The following is a 19,123-nucleotide window of genomic DNA, read 5'->3' as shown; positions in this document are numbered from 1 at the left end:
GGTAGGAGACATTACGGCTTTGGAAATCGGAGCCTTAATAAGCAGGAGAGCAGCTTCTGTGGAGCAGGGCGGATGGTAGCAGTCACCGAAGCTGGACAGGACTGGAGAGAGCTGGAAGCCAAGAGCAGGACTCACAAGCTCCCCATCTGGGGCTCCGTGCTGGGACCGACGCCGGGTCTCTGCCCGAGGTGACCCAAGCACCTCACAATGCCACAGGGCACCCAGGGACCAAAACGAGGGGCTGGATCCTCAGGGAAGCAGTTCCCATCCGTCTCTGAGCCCTTGGAGGCATTGCAGAGACCTCCCCTGCGTGCCCTAAAGGGTCACAGCCTGGTGGGGTTGAGCTGAGGCTGACGTCCCTGTGTGCCAGCCAAATATTAAAATGAAAAAGCGGGGATGTTAACGATGGAGCCAGGATAAAGAAAAATAATAATTCTCCAAGCTTTTTGTTATGCTTGGGCACAGATACCCCTCGTCTGCACTTAGCATGCGAAGTCACGTCTATGTTGTGTCCCTACTGCACCCGAGTGATTTGAAGAGCTGAGCCATAAACTAGAGTTTCTCCTCTGGTTTTTAAATCCAAGGAAATGTCTGAGGCTCCGTGGCGAGGAATTCCTAGCTGTATGTGCCTGCCTGCTTCACATCTGCAGCTTTTTATTTGAAGCTGCCACAGCTGAAATAAAATTCTGCAGAGAAACATCTTGGTTAAAGGTCTTCCATTATTCTCCAGGAGTGCAGGTTTCCCGAGTTAATTATTTATTTCAAATTAAGGCCTTTACAGCTGCAGTACCTGTACAGCAGGCACAAAATGGCAGATGCTGCACAAATCTCTGAGCATTTACAGTGCGTAATGGGTCTGTGGCAAAGTAGTGCTTGGTTATAGTAACTCTTGAGGTTGTTAGCATCAAAAGAAGGGAATTAATTTGAATTGTAACTCATGTGTTGTCGGCAGCGCGAAGTGATATCTCCCACCTCTTGCTGAAGGTATTTTTGGAGGTGGGGAGGGGAAAGCTAATTTTGAATAATAATAAGCTTGAGAAGGCATCTGAAACCAGTAAACGTTTATTTTTTACACTCCTATAACTTAAAAACGGCCAAACCAATTTAAACCAAATTGGATAATAAAAAATATTGCTCCTAGGCTGAGCCCCTGTATGCCAAGTTCCAGCCTAGAATGAATTTTTATGACCAAATTATAAACCCCCTAGAAATGAAGGTTTAAAATGGAAATGTTGACAGACCTTTAACTACAAAAGCACTATAATAGAACTTCTTTTTTTATAAAATGGCTGTTTTAAAATATAATTAAGACTTAAATATTATTTAATAGCAGCATTTCCTGTAAGTTAAAATCTTTATCATTCCTCCGGCTGGGGTTCGCTGCCAGTTCTGCCAGTGCCACTTCTGCTTTGCATTTGAAGCACGTGCGCGGTGCTGAACCGACACAGACACTTGTCTGTCAGATGGAAACGGCTCCGGACAGCTTTCCAAATCCCCCGTTTCTAAATAAGAGCCTGGATGCCAAAGGACTCGCCGGACCTTTTGCGCAAACCCCGCGGCCGCGCAGAAAGCGCCACGTAAGCCCGTGCCAAAGAGCCAGCTCTCAATAACGTGACGTGCTGGCATTCTGTTCTTCGCAGGAAAACGTCTTTGCATCCCCTCTGGTTGATTTGGTGTTGAGCACGAGCTGTCTTTTAGTGCTGTGGCCGCTTTTGGTGCCCCCTAGCCCGTGCCCAAATCCTCTCTGGGCAGCGGCCGCGCTGCGGAGAGCTCGGGTAACGAATCTGGAAGCCCTCCACGTCCACGAGCACTGCAGCACGGAGAGACAGCCTTGCAGGGACGAGGAGGGAAGGCTTTTCTTTTGCAAGGGCTTTCTGCAGGCTTCTTCTCCCCTCCTGCAGCGCGGGCACTGCCGTGGCTCTGCGCTGCCGTCCTCCTCGATGCCCTTTTGGTGCCGGTGCTGGCCCGGTGCCACGGGGCAGCTGTCACCCCACCCAGCCCGGGCTTGGTTTTCATCCCTGCTCCCCCCCCACTCCCGCCTTCTCTTGGACTGGCTAATTCCTCTATTTTGCTGCCTTTCTTCCCCTCTGCACCCTCCCCACGGTTTAAAAATAACCCCGGGCTGGTTGCTGCAGTGCCAGGGGTGCAGGGAGCGTTGCAACACCCGCTTCCCGTCATGGCACATGGCAGGCTTCAAAGTGACACTAGGCAGGGAAGAGTAATGGTTATTGCAGGGTGTCCTCTGCGTTCTCCCCCTGGATTTCTTCTCCTCTGCATCCTTTTTGCCTGCCAGTAAGCTCCTGGCTTCAACCCTGCTGCCAAACCCCTTCTGGTGCAGCCCTTGCGATGTAGTGGTGGTGCTGAGAGCCTGTGAGATCTCCACACGAATTTTTTGGGGTGATGTGTTCCGTGTGGGGCTTTTCTTCTTTGTTTAGGGAAGAGGACGACTGGCAGGAGGCACCTGGGGATTGGGAACATTTGCAGGGGAGGCTCTGAGATGCTGCAGGCGTGCTCGTGCTGCTCGCCCTCCTCGCCAGAGCCCCAGGGTTTGCTCTGCGGCTGCAGCCACGTGTGAAGGGCTGGGTGGGTGAGAGCAGCTTTTCCCTCCTGCACAGGGCTTGGGACACCGGTGCCTAAGGCCACTGGGGGAGGCGGCTGCTAGAAAGGGCATGCACTGCAGCAAAATTTATCTGGAAGCTGTTTTTGGATGTTTTCATCTACCGCAGCGTCCTCCTGCGTGTGCAGCACTAGGGGGGGACTGGCAAGAGGTCTCTGGAAGGTGCCCTGGGCGTGCTTGATGAGGCTTTAGAGCATATTTCTCTAAAAACCTCTCAAATCCAATTAAATATAAGTTGTTTTTTTTTTTAAATGAATTGTTTTAACATACATAGAGGAGATGAGTAACTGAAACTTGCTTTAGTTCCTTTCTACTTCTGATTTTCTAAAAAAAAAAATAATAATCTCTGCTGACCCTGGCTTCTCAGGCTGGAGACGCAATGAGATTTGGCAACAGCTTTCACATTTCTTAGAGTTATCTCTTCTGGTGAACGCCTATTCTAAAAAAAAAAAAAAAAAAAAAAAAACTCGTAATAGGATTTCTTGGCCATATTGGCTGCTGTAGCAATTAAAATGAAGAAATAGCACCTCTGGATTTGAAGAAATAGCTGCGTGCTCTTCCCCTCTGCCGCCTCGGAGATGCTGTGCTGAGGCTGCAGGCTGCCTAATAACGCCTTAAAATATGCAGCAGCCGGCTTTCGTGCGGGTCCTGTCAAAGAAAAGAGGCTGGCGGAGGACGAGCCGTGCTGCAGAGCCATCCGCCGCCGCGCCGGGCACGCTCGCCGCTCGCTTCATTAGCATCCTTGTTCATTTTGGCATCAGCCGGGGTATATGAGGCGGCACGCAACCAGTAAACCCGTGGCGTGTTGCAGCGGAATAGCCAGTGATGGAGCTAATTGCCCTTTTGGAGCACCTCTCGTCCCAGAGGATCCTTCAAACCGCTCGCAAATCACAGCCGAAGCGCACCCACCGCTCAGCTGCGGCGCTGGGGTGGGTCGCTTCCAAAGGGAGCCCCTCCTGCCCGCCACGAAGGGGGCGAGGGCTCAGGGGCAGCGCCAAAACCTTCTTTGGAGCTGCCCAAAACTTGATTTCACCTTTGGTGTTTGAGAGGAAGGGCGCTCAGCAGCACCCAGCCTGATCTCCAGGGCAGGCTGGGCTGCCGAGCCCTTTGCTTTTCAACAGGCGACTGGCAAATTCAGGGGTAAAAATATAGAGAGAGAGGAACCAGGATCTCCCTCTCTCTTCTCATACATATTTATTCATGTCTGCTACACGTCCATCTACATTATAGACGTATGAATATGAACACATCCTGGCTCGGAGCCCCCTTTTACTGGGGCCATTCGATGCCACGTACGTGAGCAGAGCAGGAGGGGAAGTCCCCGGCAGAAATGTCTGTGGGTGACAACGTGGGAGAACATCCCCCCGCTTGGAAAGCGGCCCCTGCGCAGCACCCAAGGGTGCAGATTCAGCAGGGTGCCCACTGACGGCGAGCATTTGGGTATTTCAGAGTATTTTGGGTATTTCGGAGCCGGCTTTAGGGTTCTCACCCTTCCACAAAGGTCCCCCTTGGAGAGCTGCGTGTGGGCTCTCGCAGCCCCTCGAGCTGGATCTGGAGTTTCTCAGGTGCTGCCAGGTTTCTAACAATTTATTTTATTTCTTTTATTTTTTTTCTGAGCCCCGTCCTTGCTGTTTGCTCCCAGATTACGAGGCGGTTTCCACTTTCTTGAAGGTTGGGGGGGGGGGGGGAACGAGGAGGGAGGGTTTCCCCTTTCTTGGGAACATGATCGGGGCTGCAAAAATACCCACAAAGGAGCGTTGGCTGCGGGCTTGCAGGGAATGCTTTCTTCTCGTTTTGATTTAAGGGGCTTTCACAGCCGCGGAGTTTCTGCTCCGAACAAAATAATCTCAGCCCAGTCCTCACCTAGAGCTCTCGCCCTATATCAAAAATGCAAACGGCGTGTGCTGCTAGCACGAGGCCATAAATCGAGCTGGGCTCTTTTATTAACTTGAAATTAGACTGATCTGAAAACTTGCTGGTGCTCTGGAGCTCGGGAGGGGCAGAAAGCTGCCCGGGGCCACGTTGGCTGGCGAGTTTAACCTCGTGCCATCTTATCTCCAGACCTGCTTTTCATCCCTGCTCCCTCGGAAAGCAAATGTGAAGCAGGGCTCTGGGCTCGGAGGTTTGGGACGGGTGAGGTGCATGGGAAGTGAGAGAGGTCTCGGGGTCCAAGCCTGCGCCCAGGATTGAATTCTTCCTGCCTCTTCCGTGGTCAAATACTTCCTTATTTTAGAAACAGACTCTTGAAGACCAGACAGGTTGGTTTGGGGTTTTGGTGGTGGTGTTCAGAGGCTCGCTTCCTACCTGCCTGCTGATTTCTGAAGCTTAGGAGCAGGTTGTGGTGTTGTGCGGTCAGCTAACGCTTCCCTGGTTAATGCAGGCAGAAGTGGCACGCAGCTCGGACGAAGGCCTTGCTTTCATGCCTTTCATCTCCAAAAAGGTGCATGAATTTGCAGGATTTTCTGCACACCTCTTGCATAAAATCCAGGGAAACTGTCACTTAAGGAGAAAAAACAACTGGGGGGGACTCGGTGAGGGCCTCCCATCTCCTTCCCCAGCAAAAAACGGTGCTGAGGAGCCTGCTTTGGGTCACGAGGGAAAAAAAAGAGAGGCATCTTTTCCCTCCTTACACCCCACACGGAGCCAGTAGCACCCAACCAGCTCGTGACCTCCTTCAATCTCCATCCCTAAACAGCAGCCAGGAGCTGGGGGACACGATTTTTTTGCAGGACCCTGCATCCGAGCCCAGCAAGACCCGACCGAGCCCCGCAGAAGCAGCTGCCGGAGCCGGCTCTTGGCAAGAGGGGAGAAGAGGAAAGATTTCAGCCTCCGAGGATGCTCGCCGGGATGGAGCCGGGCATTGTGCGGCGGCCGCTCCGCCCCTCTGCGGCTGACTGCGGCTTTCCGCCGTGGCTGCGGCTCGCCGCGATGCCGAGCAGGGGACGCCGCGTCCTCGTGCGCTTTGCGAGCCCCCCCCCGAGCCTCGCTGGAGAGCCAGGGTGGGGTAGGAAAAGCTCTAAGCAATGGTAAAAGTCGGGTTCTTTCCAGAGCTGCTTCACGTGAGATGAGAGAACGGCAGCGGAGCTGATGGCAGGAGGGATTTCTAGGTGGGCTTTTTGTATTTTTTTTTAATTTTAATGTTAATTTTTGGCCCCTCTCCTCCCCTCAGTGGCTGCTGCTTTGCTCGAGGACCTTTATCTTGGAGGCTCAGCTCTTCACTGAGGTGTAAAAACTCACAATAAACACAACTACATTTATTTCTAGCCACTCTTAATGCTGGAGGAAGCATTTGTAAGGGACTGCTGGGTTCAGGCAGCCGCCGCGGTGCTCTGCCACTGGGGGCTGCGGTGCTGCAGCCGCACAAAGGACTGGCGCACGCATCTCAGCGCATTACAGGCAGGAAGAAAAAGCACCTTTTGGGTTTTTTTTAGAGTGCCTGAACACGTGGCCAATCCGCAGAAGTCCCCTTTGTGCACAGAAGGTGGCAAACGGGGATTTTTCCTTCGAGAGATTCGCCCCTTCCTCCAGTTAGCGGTGCTGGCTGGAGGGATTGAGGGTGAATAAGCCTGGGTAAGGCAGGTCCTGGGAGTTTTGGCAGAAATAAAGAGGGCCGTGGAGCAGGAGAGGCTGGGCTGATGTTTGGTAACATCCCCGCCGTTCTCACAAGGTCCCCTGCAAATCTCCAGCGATGGTAAATCTCGGGAGGAGCGTGGCGTCGTGTTTATTTAACACCTGCTTAATGATGCAAGCTGAGAAACTGCACCGCCACTTCCCGAGCACTTGTACCAGCTGTTTAGCTCAAATAATTTTTTTATATGCCGGATTAAAACAATAAAAACATTAAAGTCCTAAAATTCCCCCTGAGAGTAAACATCTAGACAATAAAGAATTGTGTGTGTAGGGGATGGGGTGGGAGAGTTCTGCAGCAGTGCAAAACAAGCTATAAATTCATCTCAGCAGTAAAGGCTGCTAAATGGAACCATTTCATAAAATGAAGTTCTTGCAAAACGTTGGAGCAGTCTGTCTTTGGGGCAGTTAAAGCGTTTTTGGCTTCTTAAACTTCTTCAAGTTATTTACAAATGGTAAATGTGGCAGTGCCTCCTTCTAGGCTGAGAAGCGGGGTTTGGGAACGGGCGAGGGGCTCAGGGTCACAAGAGTGATTGTCAGGGACTGAAAGCATCGCCTGTCCCTTTTGTCTGCTTGAACCCTCCTCATGTGGACTTCAGGCAGGGAGACGAGCAGCTCAGTCTCAAAAAAAAAAAAGCTCCTTTACAAGAATAAATACTCAAAGGACCGGATTTGAAGCAATCCAAGCCAGAGCTAAAAGCAAGGAGCAGCCTGTCCCACCAGCGTCTCGCTCGTGGGTATTTTTCTGGCTCTTCTCTTTGCTTTTTTGGTGCAAGGCTCCTGCTTTTTCCCTTCTGCTGCCACCCCAGCCACCTGCAGTCACCGTGCGACGTGTCGCCGGGTCCTCGCAGTGCTGAGGGTGCAGGTGTGAGCTCTTCATTGCACAGCATCCCTGTCGGCATCTCAACTCTGGCTCTCGTGCAATCTCCTAATTCACCTGCTCGCTTCGGATGAACCCGAGCCTTTGTTTCTGTGCTTGGGGGAGAGATTTCCTGCCCACGCTTCAGGTATTAAAAGCCGTTTGGGATCGCTGTGCTAGCAGGTCTCCCTTTTATGCGACATTTGCCGTAAACCTCAAACATCGGCGAGCTTTAGAGGAAAAATTCAAAGCCTTTCGCCCTGCCGGCGTGTGAAATTTTATGAACGGCAGCCCCTAAGGTGGGCGGAAGAACGGCTGGGACCCCGAGGATACGAGCGAAGCGGTTTTGGTGACCTCAGCTGTGCGTTTCTGCGCCGCTGAATCATCGCCCAGGTGGCACCCGGCAGGGCTGAGCTCTGCTGCCGGGGCTGGGAGGAGGCCGTAGATCAAACGGCGCGGGGGAAACGCGGCTTGCATTATGCTCGCCTCCATCCCTCCTGATTTTTCGTGCACTTAAAGAGTTTCTCCACTTAATTTTTATTAAGGGCTGCAGGTGGAAAGCAATGTTAAAAGGGTTTGCCATTAGCCAGGAGCAGCCAAGGAGGCAATTAGGAGCGAGCGAGAGCCATGGGCCAGCACGAATTGCAGCTGGGAAGCCTGCTGCAGGCACAGAGGGGCTTTTGCTGGGGGATTTGCTCAGGTCACCGAGTCCACCGGCAAGCACAGAGAGCTGGGAGCGTGCTAATGCGCTCCTCAAACATAATCCTGGTGTGTAGGCGGCTGAAATCTCCCTGTCGTGAGCTCTGGTGGTGGCAGGAGTTGGAGAAGAACGTGAGCAGAGCGAGATTTGGCTCCCCGTGAGCCTGCACAGACTTGCTGGGGAAGGGTTGGCACCTTCTGCAGGCATCATGATTGCATAATGATTGCAGCCGATTTGGGGAAAGGATCCGGGTCCCTGGCGCAGGTGATCTCTGGGCGTGGGATGGAGTGGCGCAAAGAGCTGGAGTTCGACCCCTCTGCACTAGGCTGCTCCGAGAAACCATAAATCTCGGGAGAGAAGAGGGTCACTGAGAACCTCATCAGGGTGGGAGCAGCAGCGCCGCGTTAATACGCCCATAAATCTACCTGTTACGAGAAAACAGGTGGCTCTTCCGAGAGGCAAAAAGAGGCAAACGCATGGAATTTTTTTTTTCTGCCGTTGGCCTTCCTCCTCCTTTAATTACTGCCGCACCTCGGCACTTATCGTGGCCCTTAGAAAAGGAGGGATTTGGGGTTTTGGCCGTTTCTAGGAAGGAGGGATGCACTGAGAAAGGATGCGCTCTCGTGCGCCGTGGTGCTGAGATTGGTGCCAGGGAGCTTTTTGTGCTATGGGATGGGTTGGCTGTGGGGGAAATCACACCCAAGGGTGGGATCTGGGAGCTGGGGTAGCGTGGGGTGCTCCGAAGGGATGCGGGGCATCTGTGGCCAGGAGGGAGTCACTGCAGGGCTTCGGGGAACCCCTCGGTCCCGTCCCACGTCTCGCACTGGGGCGCTTGGGGATGTCACGGCTGGCTGATGGGGTCTGCTGAGCTTCCACAGAGCTCGTGCACCTCTCGGGAGGCACAAAGGGGCCAGGTCCTGCATATTTCTGCGCCTCGTTTCTAAAACATCCCAGTTGCTTCTCAGGGTGGCCGAGGATCCACAGAATTGAATTTGGCTCCTGCTTTTTGTCCCTCTCCGCTTGAGGCTTGGCTAAGCCGTGCTCACGCTCCTCTGGTAGTGTGGATCCGCTCCTCCTCGTAGCTTCTTCCTCCTAGCTAGGAAATGCTAATATTAACGAGGAAATAGGCCAATGTGCTAATACTAAAGGGGAAAAAAGGCAACGAGCCTCTGTATCCATTTAGCGTGATGCCCTTTCCAAACTGGTGCTGTTAGAGGTTCCCCGTGAGCAGTTCTAGCTCAGCTCCACAAAAAAAAAAAAAACACACCACCACCACCCTGCTTTTGTGCCCAAAAAGCCAAAGGAGAGGCTCGCACAGCATGAATGGGTGGGCGCCCACCCAGTGCTGCGAATGAATTGAAGGAAACCAACCTTCCAGCGCGTTAAAACCCTGAATGGGGAGCACGGCATCCTTCTTCTAATTGTGGTGGTGCTCAAAGGTCAAGGCTGAGTCACGGCGACTCCTCCAAGCAGCGGCGCACGGGCACAATGAGCGCTTTTTTTCCACTGGAGCTAACTCTTTGTTTTTAGGACCGGCTTTCTTGCAGCACCGGGACAATAGCGCGGCGGAGGGGATCGGCGCTAGCGAGGGGACCACGGCCAAACCTCTCCGATCAGCCTCAGCCCAGCGGGCTCCCTCCCAACAATTCCGAATTTGCTTCCCAAATTAACGTCAGGGGATTGGATTGGAGTTGTGGCACCGGCTGTCCGGAGCGGTAAATGGGGTTTTCCACCCATGGGAGCCCGCTGCTCGAGGCCTGCTCCCCCGGCACGGCTTGCCCTTGTGCTCCTCCAAGGGTAAGTCCACGGAGGGCGACGGTGCCGGGGCTCGCAGCTCCCTGCAGCGGTGCCTGGGCTGCTTCTCGCTCCCACCCTCATGCCTTGGGTGTCTCAGCGAGACGCTCGTCCCGCTTTCAGCTCGATCCTGCTGCCTCGTTTCCCTCCGAGCACATTTTCGGGTTCCCTCTCACCGCATTTTTGAGCTCCCCTCCCGGCACCGACAGCGCGAGTGGCGCGGGGTCCCCGCCAGGTGCAGCGACAGGCGTTCTGCGCGGGGCTCCCCGTTGTCACCCGGGGCTCGGGGGCTCGGTTTGCAACGAGGCCGAGCTCTCAGCTGAAATCTACGGCTTGGCAGCGAGCGGGGAAGCCGGAGCAACTCGTCCCGCGGAGCTGCATGTGCTGCGGCACCTGCTGCCAAAACCTCTCCGAGCCCCTGCCTCACTGACAGCCTTGGCCCCCGTCCAGAGCCTGTTTAAGAGCCCCGTGCAGCCTCCCAGAGCACAAATCCTCAGCCCTGTAGACAAATTAATCGACTCCAGTTCGGATTTAATTATTTTTGCGCGTACATTCTTGTTTCTCGGGGTATGCAGAGAAGGAGTTTCCTGTTATTCTTTTCTTTTCACTCTATAAATTATCTCCGGCCTGCGTGCGTCGTGCGGGGCTCGCTGCTGATGCTGTTTGTTTGCTGAGAACGAGGCTTTGCTCCCAAATTATTCATTCAGGAGCTGGGGAGCGTTCGAGGCAGGAAGGGTGACTCACTTGGTAAACAGCAGAGGCTTGCAGGGGGAAGGCAGGAGCCCAGATTGGGTTTCTGTGGTAGATCTGAAGGCTTGGGAGGGGACTAGGGGGGGATTTTTTTTTTTTTCCCTTTTTCACCCTTTCTTCCCCTTTCTTCTCTACCACCGGCACCGGGGGTTCGTGATTCTTCCTCCGAATCACGGCAGGGCAGAGCCCCAGGAATTACAGGGCACCACGTTCCCCCCTTGATGCCCCCCAGCTCCCCAAAAAGCACAGCCCCGCGGTCGGGCAGGGCAGGAATTCTGCGTGGCCGAATGCCCACACTCCTTGCCCCTTTTCCTTGGTCTGTGGCCCCCGGCTCTTGCGATAGCAAGAAACGCCGAGCTCCTAATGAATCCCCGCCTGAAATACAGCCGGGGGAGCGCCGCCGTAATTGCCTTTGTTAATATCTTTTTTTTTTCCTGCAGTGCTTCTCGCACGGCTCCCGGTGCTTGTGTGCGCGCTCGGCTTCCTCTCCTAACGCCCTCGTGAAGTATGGTGCCTTTTTTCCCTTTTTATTTGCTCTGTCTGGTAGGTAGGGGGAGAATTGATGGCTTGCCCAAGGTCACACTGAAAACCTGTGGTGCTGCTGGGATTCGAGCCGGGGACGTAAGAATGATTCACGTCCACGCTGGAGCTATCTGGGGGATCCCATGGGGCAGGCGCACATCCGTAGGCACAGGCTGCCGAGCCGCTGACGCTCTGCAACTCCACCCCCTCGCTCACCTCCCTTAATTACCGCTGGGCCTCTCCTCTTAAGTTATGTGGCAGCGGTAATTAATACGTGGGTTTTAATAACCTTCACTGGCGGCGAAACGAGCCTAAAAACGCTCCACCGTGTGGAAGGAAACGACCAGTGCATCGCCGCGGGCTTTGTGCCGATGGCTCCAGCCCCTGCCCGCAGAAGGGTGGCGGTGTCAGAAGCAACCCGGCTGCTCCTCTGCCTTTTTCCTCATAGAACCCCTTTTGAAAAAGGGGAAGAGGTCGGTTCTAGGTCCTTCAGGGCCCTATAAAGAAACCCCTTGGGTTTTCTTTGGCTTGGGTTCGACAGCAAAAGCTCCCGGTGTCCGAGCCGGGTCGTTTATCCCAGTTATCCCAGTGGAATCCCAGTTATCCCAGTGGATTCGATGCCATCCCAGCAGGTAGCTCCCGGCCGTTCAGGAGGGCTGAGGTCGGTTTTGTCTGCACCCAGCCTTGATGCTGAGCTCCAGCGGGCGGGAGGTGAAGGAGACGCTGCGTCCGCCACGGGAGCCTTGATTAAAATTTATAAAAAAAAAAAAAAAAAGAAAGAGAGTTGAATGCGGAGTTTATTAAAGAATTTGCCCCGTATGTCCTTGGCCGAATGCTTCCCTCCTCGCCGCGACGTGGTGTGCTGTAGGCCAGATGGTTGCTGCCTTCCCCCCTGCTGCAACACCTGCATTTCAGCGGAGGGGCATGTGTATGAGAAGCCCTCTGGGATGAGCGAAGCTATAGAAATGTAAATTAAATTATTTACCTACTCCCAGTTAAATGCTCTGCCCTTCTGGCCAAGGAGGAACCGGGACGGGACGGGCTCCAGGACCTGCTTAACTCTTTGTTTAAATCGCAGGGAACTTTGGGGAGCCACCTGGGCAGCTAATTGCCGGGGAGTTGGTAGGAGCAGCGTGCCGAACCCGTAAAATCCCCTCCCTTCCTCCAGCCTGCTCCCTGCTGCACGACAAAACCAGCAGCTCGTCCTGGGGATGCGTCGTGTGTTGTCGCCGTGACCTTGCCGTGCTGGGGGCTCTCGGCTCGCTGCAGGTGGGAGAAATGCACGAGGAGAAGCTGGGCACCGCCGGGTGCTCCCAGCTTCTCCTCCCCACGCCAGGATTTGCGGGGCGGGCGAGCCGACGCGGAGGAGGTGCTGCCGCGCAGCTCCCCTCCGCGATGACTGGCTGGAAAACAAAGCGAGCCCCCCGAAAAATAGCTGGGAAATCACACGGTGCCCTCCAGAAGGAAAAAAGAAGGCAGCTTTGTTGTGGTTTGCACAATGCTAATCCCAACAAAGCGTCTGTTAAAGGCTGTGCTGGTGGTTTGGACGGGGTTCCTAACACCAAGCACCCTGTGAGCAGGCTGGAGTTTCTGATTATTATTCTTTTTTTTTCTTTTTTCTTTTTTTTTTTTTTTTTTTTAAACAAGGAAAGGAACGTGAATTAATCACGGGGCAGGATGTAAGCAGATTTTTAAAGCAAAAGGCATATAGCCACATGGGTCCCTGGAGTTGCCGGAGCCAAAAATAACACTGCAAGGTTTAATCTCGATGCAGTTTTAGCGGGGGGCGGGGGGAACAGCAGGGGGACCTTGCCCCAGATGCGTCCAAGCCTGCTCCTTTCTGAGGTGATCGAGCTGGCTGTGCCCTTCTTGATTTTCGCAGGAAAACAGAAATAACCTTTTCCTGCTGCCCCTGCCTTTTGGGAAGGGCACCAAAAGGGGTGCATCCCGCTGCGATGCCAGAGCCAGCCGTGCCAGGGGAGAGACAAGGGGCTGAGCTGACATCCCCTGGCCTGTGGGGCCGTGGAGATGAGCCCTTGCCCCCCTTTTAGTCTTCCCTTCCTCTCCTGCACGGACCAGGGTGCCGTGACCTTGGCTGGGGGGCTCCAAGCACAGAGCCCGGGCCGTGAACAAGCATCAGGGCACCGCAAAGGATCCGCTCCCCTCCTGCCGAAGGGCTTTGTGCTGGGCAGGGCTCCCTCTGGCTACGGGGACGTGCCGGGTGCGACCTCGGGTTTTGTTCTGCAGGGCTCGTAAACCTTCGCTCTTCTTTTCATTCGGCCTCGGCTGGCGGAGGTGCTGTCTCTTCCCTCCTCTAGCGGAAGGATGCCGCCACTGAAGCCAGCTCTCCAGGCAGCCAAAGGTGCCGACAGAGCACCCTCGGCTCCTTTTTCGTGGCACCAGCTTTTCCCATGGGAGCAGGCAGGCTCCGAGCCCTTTTTGGGGGAAAACCCACCCCTGGGGGTACAAACAAAGGGAAAATGGGGCCGAAATCTCAGCGTGCCGTCCCTCCAAAGCGTAAAAAGAGGCAGCGTGGCCGCGCTCTTGCTGCATTCTTTCGAACCAACAAGTCTTCGCCGCGTTACCGCCGCTGCCTCGTGCCACCTCCTCTCCTCTGGAAACGGGCCCAGCTGGGGATTCACGGGGCAGATAATTGTAATGGTCCCCCCCGGCCTCTAAAACCCATGAATCACTCCGGTAGCCGGGCACTTTACGCGCATTAGCGAATTAATCCTTCCAGCCTCTGCGCGAGGGAAGGGGGGGGGAATTAGCGTGGGCATTGCTCAGCTGGGAAATGGGGGGGATGGAGCCCGGATCTCACATGGGAACCAGGGGGGGTCGCATCACTCAGAGCCGGCACCGCTCACCTTTGGGCACCCGTGACCCTGCATTAGTTACCTCCACGGCTGTGCCGGGCGCACGGGGGGGAATCCATCCAGCCTGCCCCCCGAGGTGGTGCTTGGAGGGTGGCGCAGACCCCGAGACACCCCCCAGCCCCCTTGTCGTGGGATGCTCACACCACGATAACCGAGGGTGGGCTCCGGGGTGGCTCCTTTGGAAGTCGGTGCCTTTTTGCTCAGCTCAGCCCGTGCTGTTTCCCTCCAGCGCGGCGCCTGCCGGGCACGTGCTGTCTCCTTTTGTCTCCCATCCTATCCAGGTGTCTCAGCCACACTGCTGTGCCAGGGGTCGGAGCAGCCTTTGGGCTTCCCCGTCTTAACAGTAGCTGTTAACTCAGCCCCGTGAGGAGCCTGATGTGGCCAGGTTTGGCTCCCCACCCCTCCTAGATCCCAAGGTTTGCGCTCTCTGCAAGGCAAAGCCTCCTTTTCCCAAGCGTGTGCCCAGGGAGCGCTTTGTGCCGCCCGCAGCCCGCACCCCGTCTGTGTTAAAACTGAATTTCGGCCAGGTGGCTGGCTCAGCACCGCAGCCACTGGTTGTGTTCTCCAAAAACGAGTGTCAAGGTTAAAAAACAGGCACACAGTTTGCACACCGTGGCTACCACCAGCGAGCACGGGGCCGCTGGGCTCGGTGCGGTGGGTTCAGCGCTCCCTAACCCTCCCTTTGCATGGGATTTATCCTGCATGGGACACATCCAGCTCTGATTTTGCCTGGAAAGGCAGAGCCCAGGGGATCTCAGCTCTCAGGGGGCTTTCTGTGCCAGGCTGGAGCCCGTGCTGTGCCTCCAGACTGTGTCAGGGGACACATCGTGCTCCATTCGCCCGCGGTTTGAGTGCGGTCGAAGGCTTTACGAATGCAGAAGCGAGGAGAAACCCTAAGCAACCCCTTGTTTTTCATGTCCTGCGTCTTAAATCGATGGAAAATGTTTCTGCCTGAAGATCCAGGCTTCAGCCCGCTGCGTTTATTCTCTGGCTCTTGTTCTGGCAGAGATGGCACGTCGCTCCAGCTGGAAGTATTGTGCCCTGTTAAATAAAGATTTTTAAATGAGCACGCTTATTCATCGAGCTGTCACAGCCTGTTGAGTAAAGAATGCAGACTGTCCAGCCTTAATCTGCCTCAAATCTGTTTTCTCCAAAAAGCTGAGACTGCCTCTTGGGTAAATAAACTCAGCCCCGTTTTTACCCAAACCCCAAATGCCATCGGCGTGCTCCAGCCCTCGCACCGAAGGCAGCGGCCGGAGCTCCCGGAGCCATCACAGGGGGAGAAAAGAGCTGAAATGGGGGCTGTTGGTGGCATTTAGACCTGATTTTGGGCTGCTGCCGCTCGCAGGGTCGCTGCTTTCGGGGCCGATGCACGCCGCGGGGGCGGCCGCGGCATCCTCAGCTCCGCGCGGCTGTCCCTCGCCCCAAAGAGTTTACAGCCCACATCTTCTTTTTAATTCAGACACCCGCAAACTAGCAGGCTGAAATAACACTGCTATATGTCAGCTGCTGATGGAAGGAGATTAAATATTAAAGCTGGTGCTGTGGCTTTAACTCATTCGCCCTTTTTTTTTTTTTTTTTTTTTTTTTTTTTCCCCTATCCCCCCTCCTTCTTTCCCCCGCTCTCCCCCCTGCTTTCTTCTCTGTGTAAAATGACATGATTTAGAACTGAAGTGCCAGACTCAGCCTCTAGGTTTCGGCGTTTGGAAATGTATGTAGAAAGATATATTGTGTCTGTGAGCATTTCTGTGCAGAGAAAGAGAGAGCTCCGCAGCTAGTAAGACCACATAAAGATGTTAAATAGAGCTGTAACGCGCGCCGAAAGCAGCAAAAGTGCCCTAGAAAAAAAAAAAAAAATCCTGCACGGAGCAAAATGAAAGATTAAAATAAATTCAGCAGTACCAACGCTGCCAAGTCCGGGCTGAAACGTGCCCCTTGCTGGAGCCAGGGCTGCTGGGGAGGATGTGGAGGGGGAAAATGTGGCCCTATTCACCCCCTTCTCGCCCTGAAAATCTCATTTCTTTACCTAGCACAAGCCCAAATGGGAGAACTGGGCATTTTCTTCATTTTCCTTTTTTTTTTTTTTCCCCTCCTGTGTCGGCGTAGCGGCCGCCTGCCTGCTCAATATTCATCGGGAACCGGCTGCTCCTCCGTCCTCGCGAAAAAAAAAATCCTGATTTATTCTCCTCCGCTTACCGTAACCCACCCTTTTTCCTCCGATAACGGCTCGTCAGCGCGTCGAGCGGGGGCTGGCAGCCGGTATTTTGGGCCAAAAGTGTGACAAAGCGCCGGTGCCAACCCTGCCTCCCCACGTACCCCCCCCCCCCCCTTTCCGCCAGCGCTTTATGGCGCGGCGCAAAACGAGGCTGCAAAATTTGGGCTCCCTCGGCGAAACGGCGGCGGCGGCGGCTTCAAAATCCCACCCCGGGGCTGCGCTTCGCTCGCTCCTCTCCTTTGTTCGCGGAGATTTGCGACGCCCGTTTGGAAGCGAGTCACATCGGGGCTGGAGCTGGGGGCCGAGGTTTTGCTGAAGCTGCTGGGAACGTGGAGAAAAAAATAAATAAAAAAAAAAACACGGCAGAAGTGTGTGGGGGTCTTTAGCAAAAGTGTTGGGAAGTGGGATTTAAGGTTTAGCTGCAGAGCAGACGGGGGAGAGGTGACCGGGAAAGCCGCTGCGTGCGCACCCGGGGTTAAGCAGGCGAAAACCTCTTTGTGGAGCTGCCTGAAAGGGTGTAAAAGCTCTGACCCCTTTTAATTCGAGACCCGGTTACGAGTCACCCTCAAAAACCTTATGGACCTGTCTGTTGTGATATATTTTAAGGCTGCTTTGCAGAACGAGCCTGGTGCTGTACCCAAGGGGAAGGCGGATGGGATGTGCACGGAGGCGCCCGATGTCTGCTGGCACCGAGGTGGCAGCTCCCGGGTTAGAAAAGTGGCTTTGCCCGAGCAAAAAATCGAGCCCTAAATAAGCATCGGGAGGAGAGGGCGAAGCGGGGTGTCGCGCTCGAGCTAATCCACCCAAACAGGTGGCTTTGGGGTGGTGCGAGGAAAAAAAAAAAAAGGACGGGGGAAAGGGCGGAAATTCGCCGCCGCGGCACCAGCTCTTTCTAGAAACGAGAGGAAAAAAAAAAAAAAATACGGCCAGCCCGCTGCTGCACGGCTGCTGGCTGCGTAAAAATCCTGCAGCACGGCCCGTGCGGTGCCCTCCGCCTCGTGCTTTGTCGCAGTCTGTTCGGAGAGGCGCAATCCATCCTCGGCTCCTGATGATTATTTGCTTTAACTCTGTCCTTGCCTCCCTCCCCTGCGCCCTCCGCCTCGCGCGGCGCAGAGCAGCGATGGTCCCCGCTCCCCTGCTTCTGATGGCAGCGAGCCCTTTTGTCCGCCTCTCGGCCCTGCGGGGTTCCCAAAAGCACGGCCCAAAAATGTTTTTTTTTTGTTTTTTTTCAGCCCACGATCCTGCCGCAGGTGGAATTTCAGGAGGCGTTTTTATGGCACGCCAAGGGCGGCCCCCCCCCCCCACCCCCCGGCACGGCACCGCCACCGAGAGCCGCGTCCATCCCACATCGTAAAGCCCCGGGGCTGAACGGCCACCCTGGTGCCAGCTCTGCTGCGAAAAAAAATAAAGCTGATTGACCCCTAATTCCCCTAATTTGTCCCTCCATCAGCCAGCAATCGAGCGGCACGTTTCGCCGAGCGGCGCGGCGGCGACCGTTTGCGTCGCCGAACTCGGCTGCAGCCCCGCCACTTAAACAACAACAACAAAAAAAATAAGGATTATTCCAAATATTTGTCCCCCGTCCGCCAGAAGGCCGCCTAATGGCTTTTTGGTTTCGAGCTCTGTGTTCACACCCCGCTTCTCCAACAATCTGTCCCGCTCTGGTTTTGCTTAACGCTCGGCAGCGATTGTGTTACAGCCGCTCTCCGGGCGGCTCTCTCTCTCTCTCTCTCCCCCCTCCAACCCCCCCAGCCTGCTGCAGGATGTACCGTAAAACCCAAAATGCATTTATTCACCATTTTCTAAATTGTTTCATTTCAGAGGTTTACAAACGAGGACCACCTGGCGGTTCATAAACACAAGCATGAGATGACATTGAAATTCGGCCCCGCTCGAACCGACTCAGTCATCATAGCAGGTATGCGGCGCTCAATCCAGGCCAACTCGGAAAATGGTGCACATTAATATAGCATGACTGCAAGATTAATACCGGGGACCAGATGCACTGAAAAACGTCCCTACCTCCCATAAAAAGCTCTTGTGATCTGCATTTAATCAGGAGGAAAGGAAAGCCAGAGGCTTCCAAGTTTCTTTTTTTTTTTTTTCTTTTTTTTTTTTCTCTATTTTATGGTGGTATCAGGTTTTGTGGGGGGTTTTTTGTTTGCCTTTTTTTTTTTTTTTTTCCTTTTTTTTTTTTTTTTTTTTTTTTAAAAAAGCTCTCACCCTTTTTATTAAGCCTGGAAGATTTATGGACAAAAAGGTCTTTCACGTTCCTGCCTGGGCTTTGAGGACGATGAACCAAATCTGACAAACCCAGCTTCCTCCCCTCAGCCCAGGTGTCAATTTCCTTGAGCTTTTGGGCCAGCAGTTAATAAATTAAAACGCCGCCGAGTGCTCCGGCTACTGCCGAGAGCGCGTTTGCAGAGCCCGACCGAGGCGCTCTGGCAGCACGCAGTCAATGCAGCCTTTATAAGATTGGGGGGGGGGGGGAGAAAAAAAAAAAAGTGTATTGTCTGGCAGCAGATCACTGCCACTTACAGACCCTCTCCTGCCTTGTCGGGCTCCTCTTTCGGGCTCAATAAATGGAGCAGGGTTTGTGTTCCCCCTGGTGAAAGGAGAAGCCGTTCCGAATGGGATCAGGCTAACGGGATTTGATGATGAAAATTTTGGGGTGCAAACTCGAAGGGTCCTTGGGTTCCTAAAGATGAGTTTTCCTTCAGTTTGCCCCCTGTGTCTGTAGGATGCTGGGGGGGTGGGTTCCCTTCTGCTTGCTAAACCCAGGGGGGAGCTGGCTGGGGGGTGCAGTGGGAGCAGAGGGGGATCACAGCCCCGTCTCCCCCTGAAGCCCACCGTTAAAAGCCCTCAGCTTTGCTTCTCCTGGGTGCGAACCCTTCAGGATAAAACCCTGCGTGGGGATGAAACTGGGGGGGATTTAGCACAAGGAACAGCGGCGAGGGCTGATGGAGCCCCCCCCCCCCCAGCAGAGCTTTTCTTGGCTGCTGCTCAATGGGTTGCTCCAGGGCAAATCACAAAGAAAAAAAAAATAAGGAAAAAAAAAAAAAAAAACCACAAACCAACAACCTATTTAGCTGTGGTCAGCACAAGCCCATTTAACGCAAGCATCCCTCCTGTTGTAAAGCCACCATTTTGTCCCTGGGTTTTC

At 54.3% G+C, this 19,123-nt stretch overlaps 1 protein-coding gene across 4 annotated transcripts in view; it reads left to right on the top strand.

The window, feature by feature from the left end:
- Positions 1-19,123, top strand: part of LOC311424681 (cyclic AMP-dependent transcription factor ATF-7) — a 66,257-nt gene that overhangs the window by 26,562 nt on the left and 20,572 nt on the right. For all 4 annotated transcript variants that reach the window (XM_084500007.1, XM_084500004.1, XM_084500005.1 and 1 more), the window contains exon 3: positions 17,782-17,878. In XM_084500007.1, coding sequence (XP_084356133.1) covers positions 17,782-17,878 — 97 coding nt within the window. The remainder of the gene's footprint in view (positions 1-17,781; positions 17,879-19,123) is intronic.

This window comes from Aythya ferina (assembly GCF_964211825.1).
Source record: "Aythya ferina genome assembly, chromosome: 28".
In the NCBI taxonomy this organism is placed as follows: domain Eukaryota; kingdom Metazoa; phylum Chordata; class Aves; order Anseriformes; family Anatidae; genus Aythya; species Aythya ferina.
The sequence above is the reverse complement of the archived record's forward strand: the minus strand, read 5'-3'. Positions and strand labels throughout refer to the sequence as shown.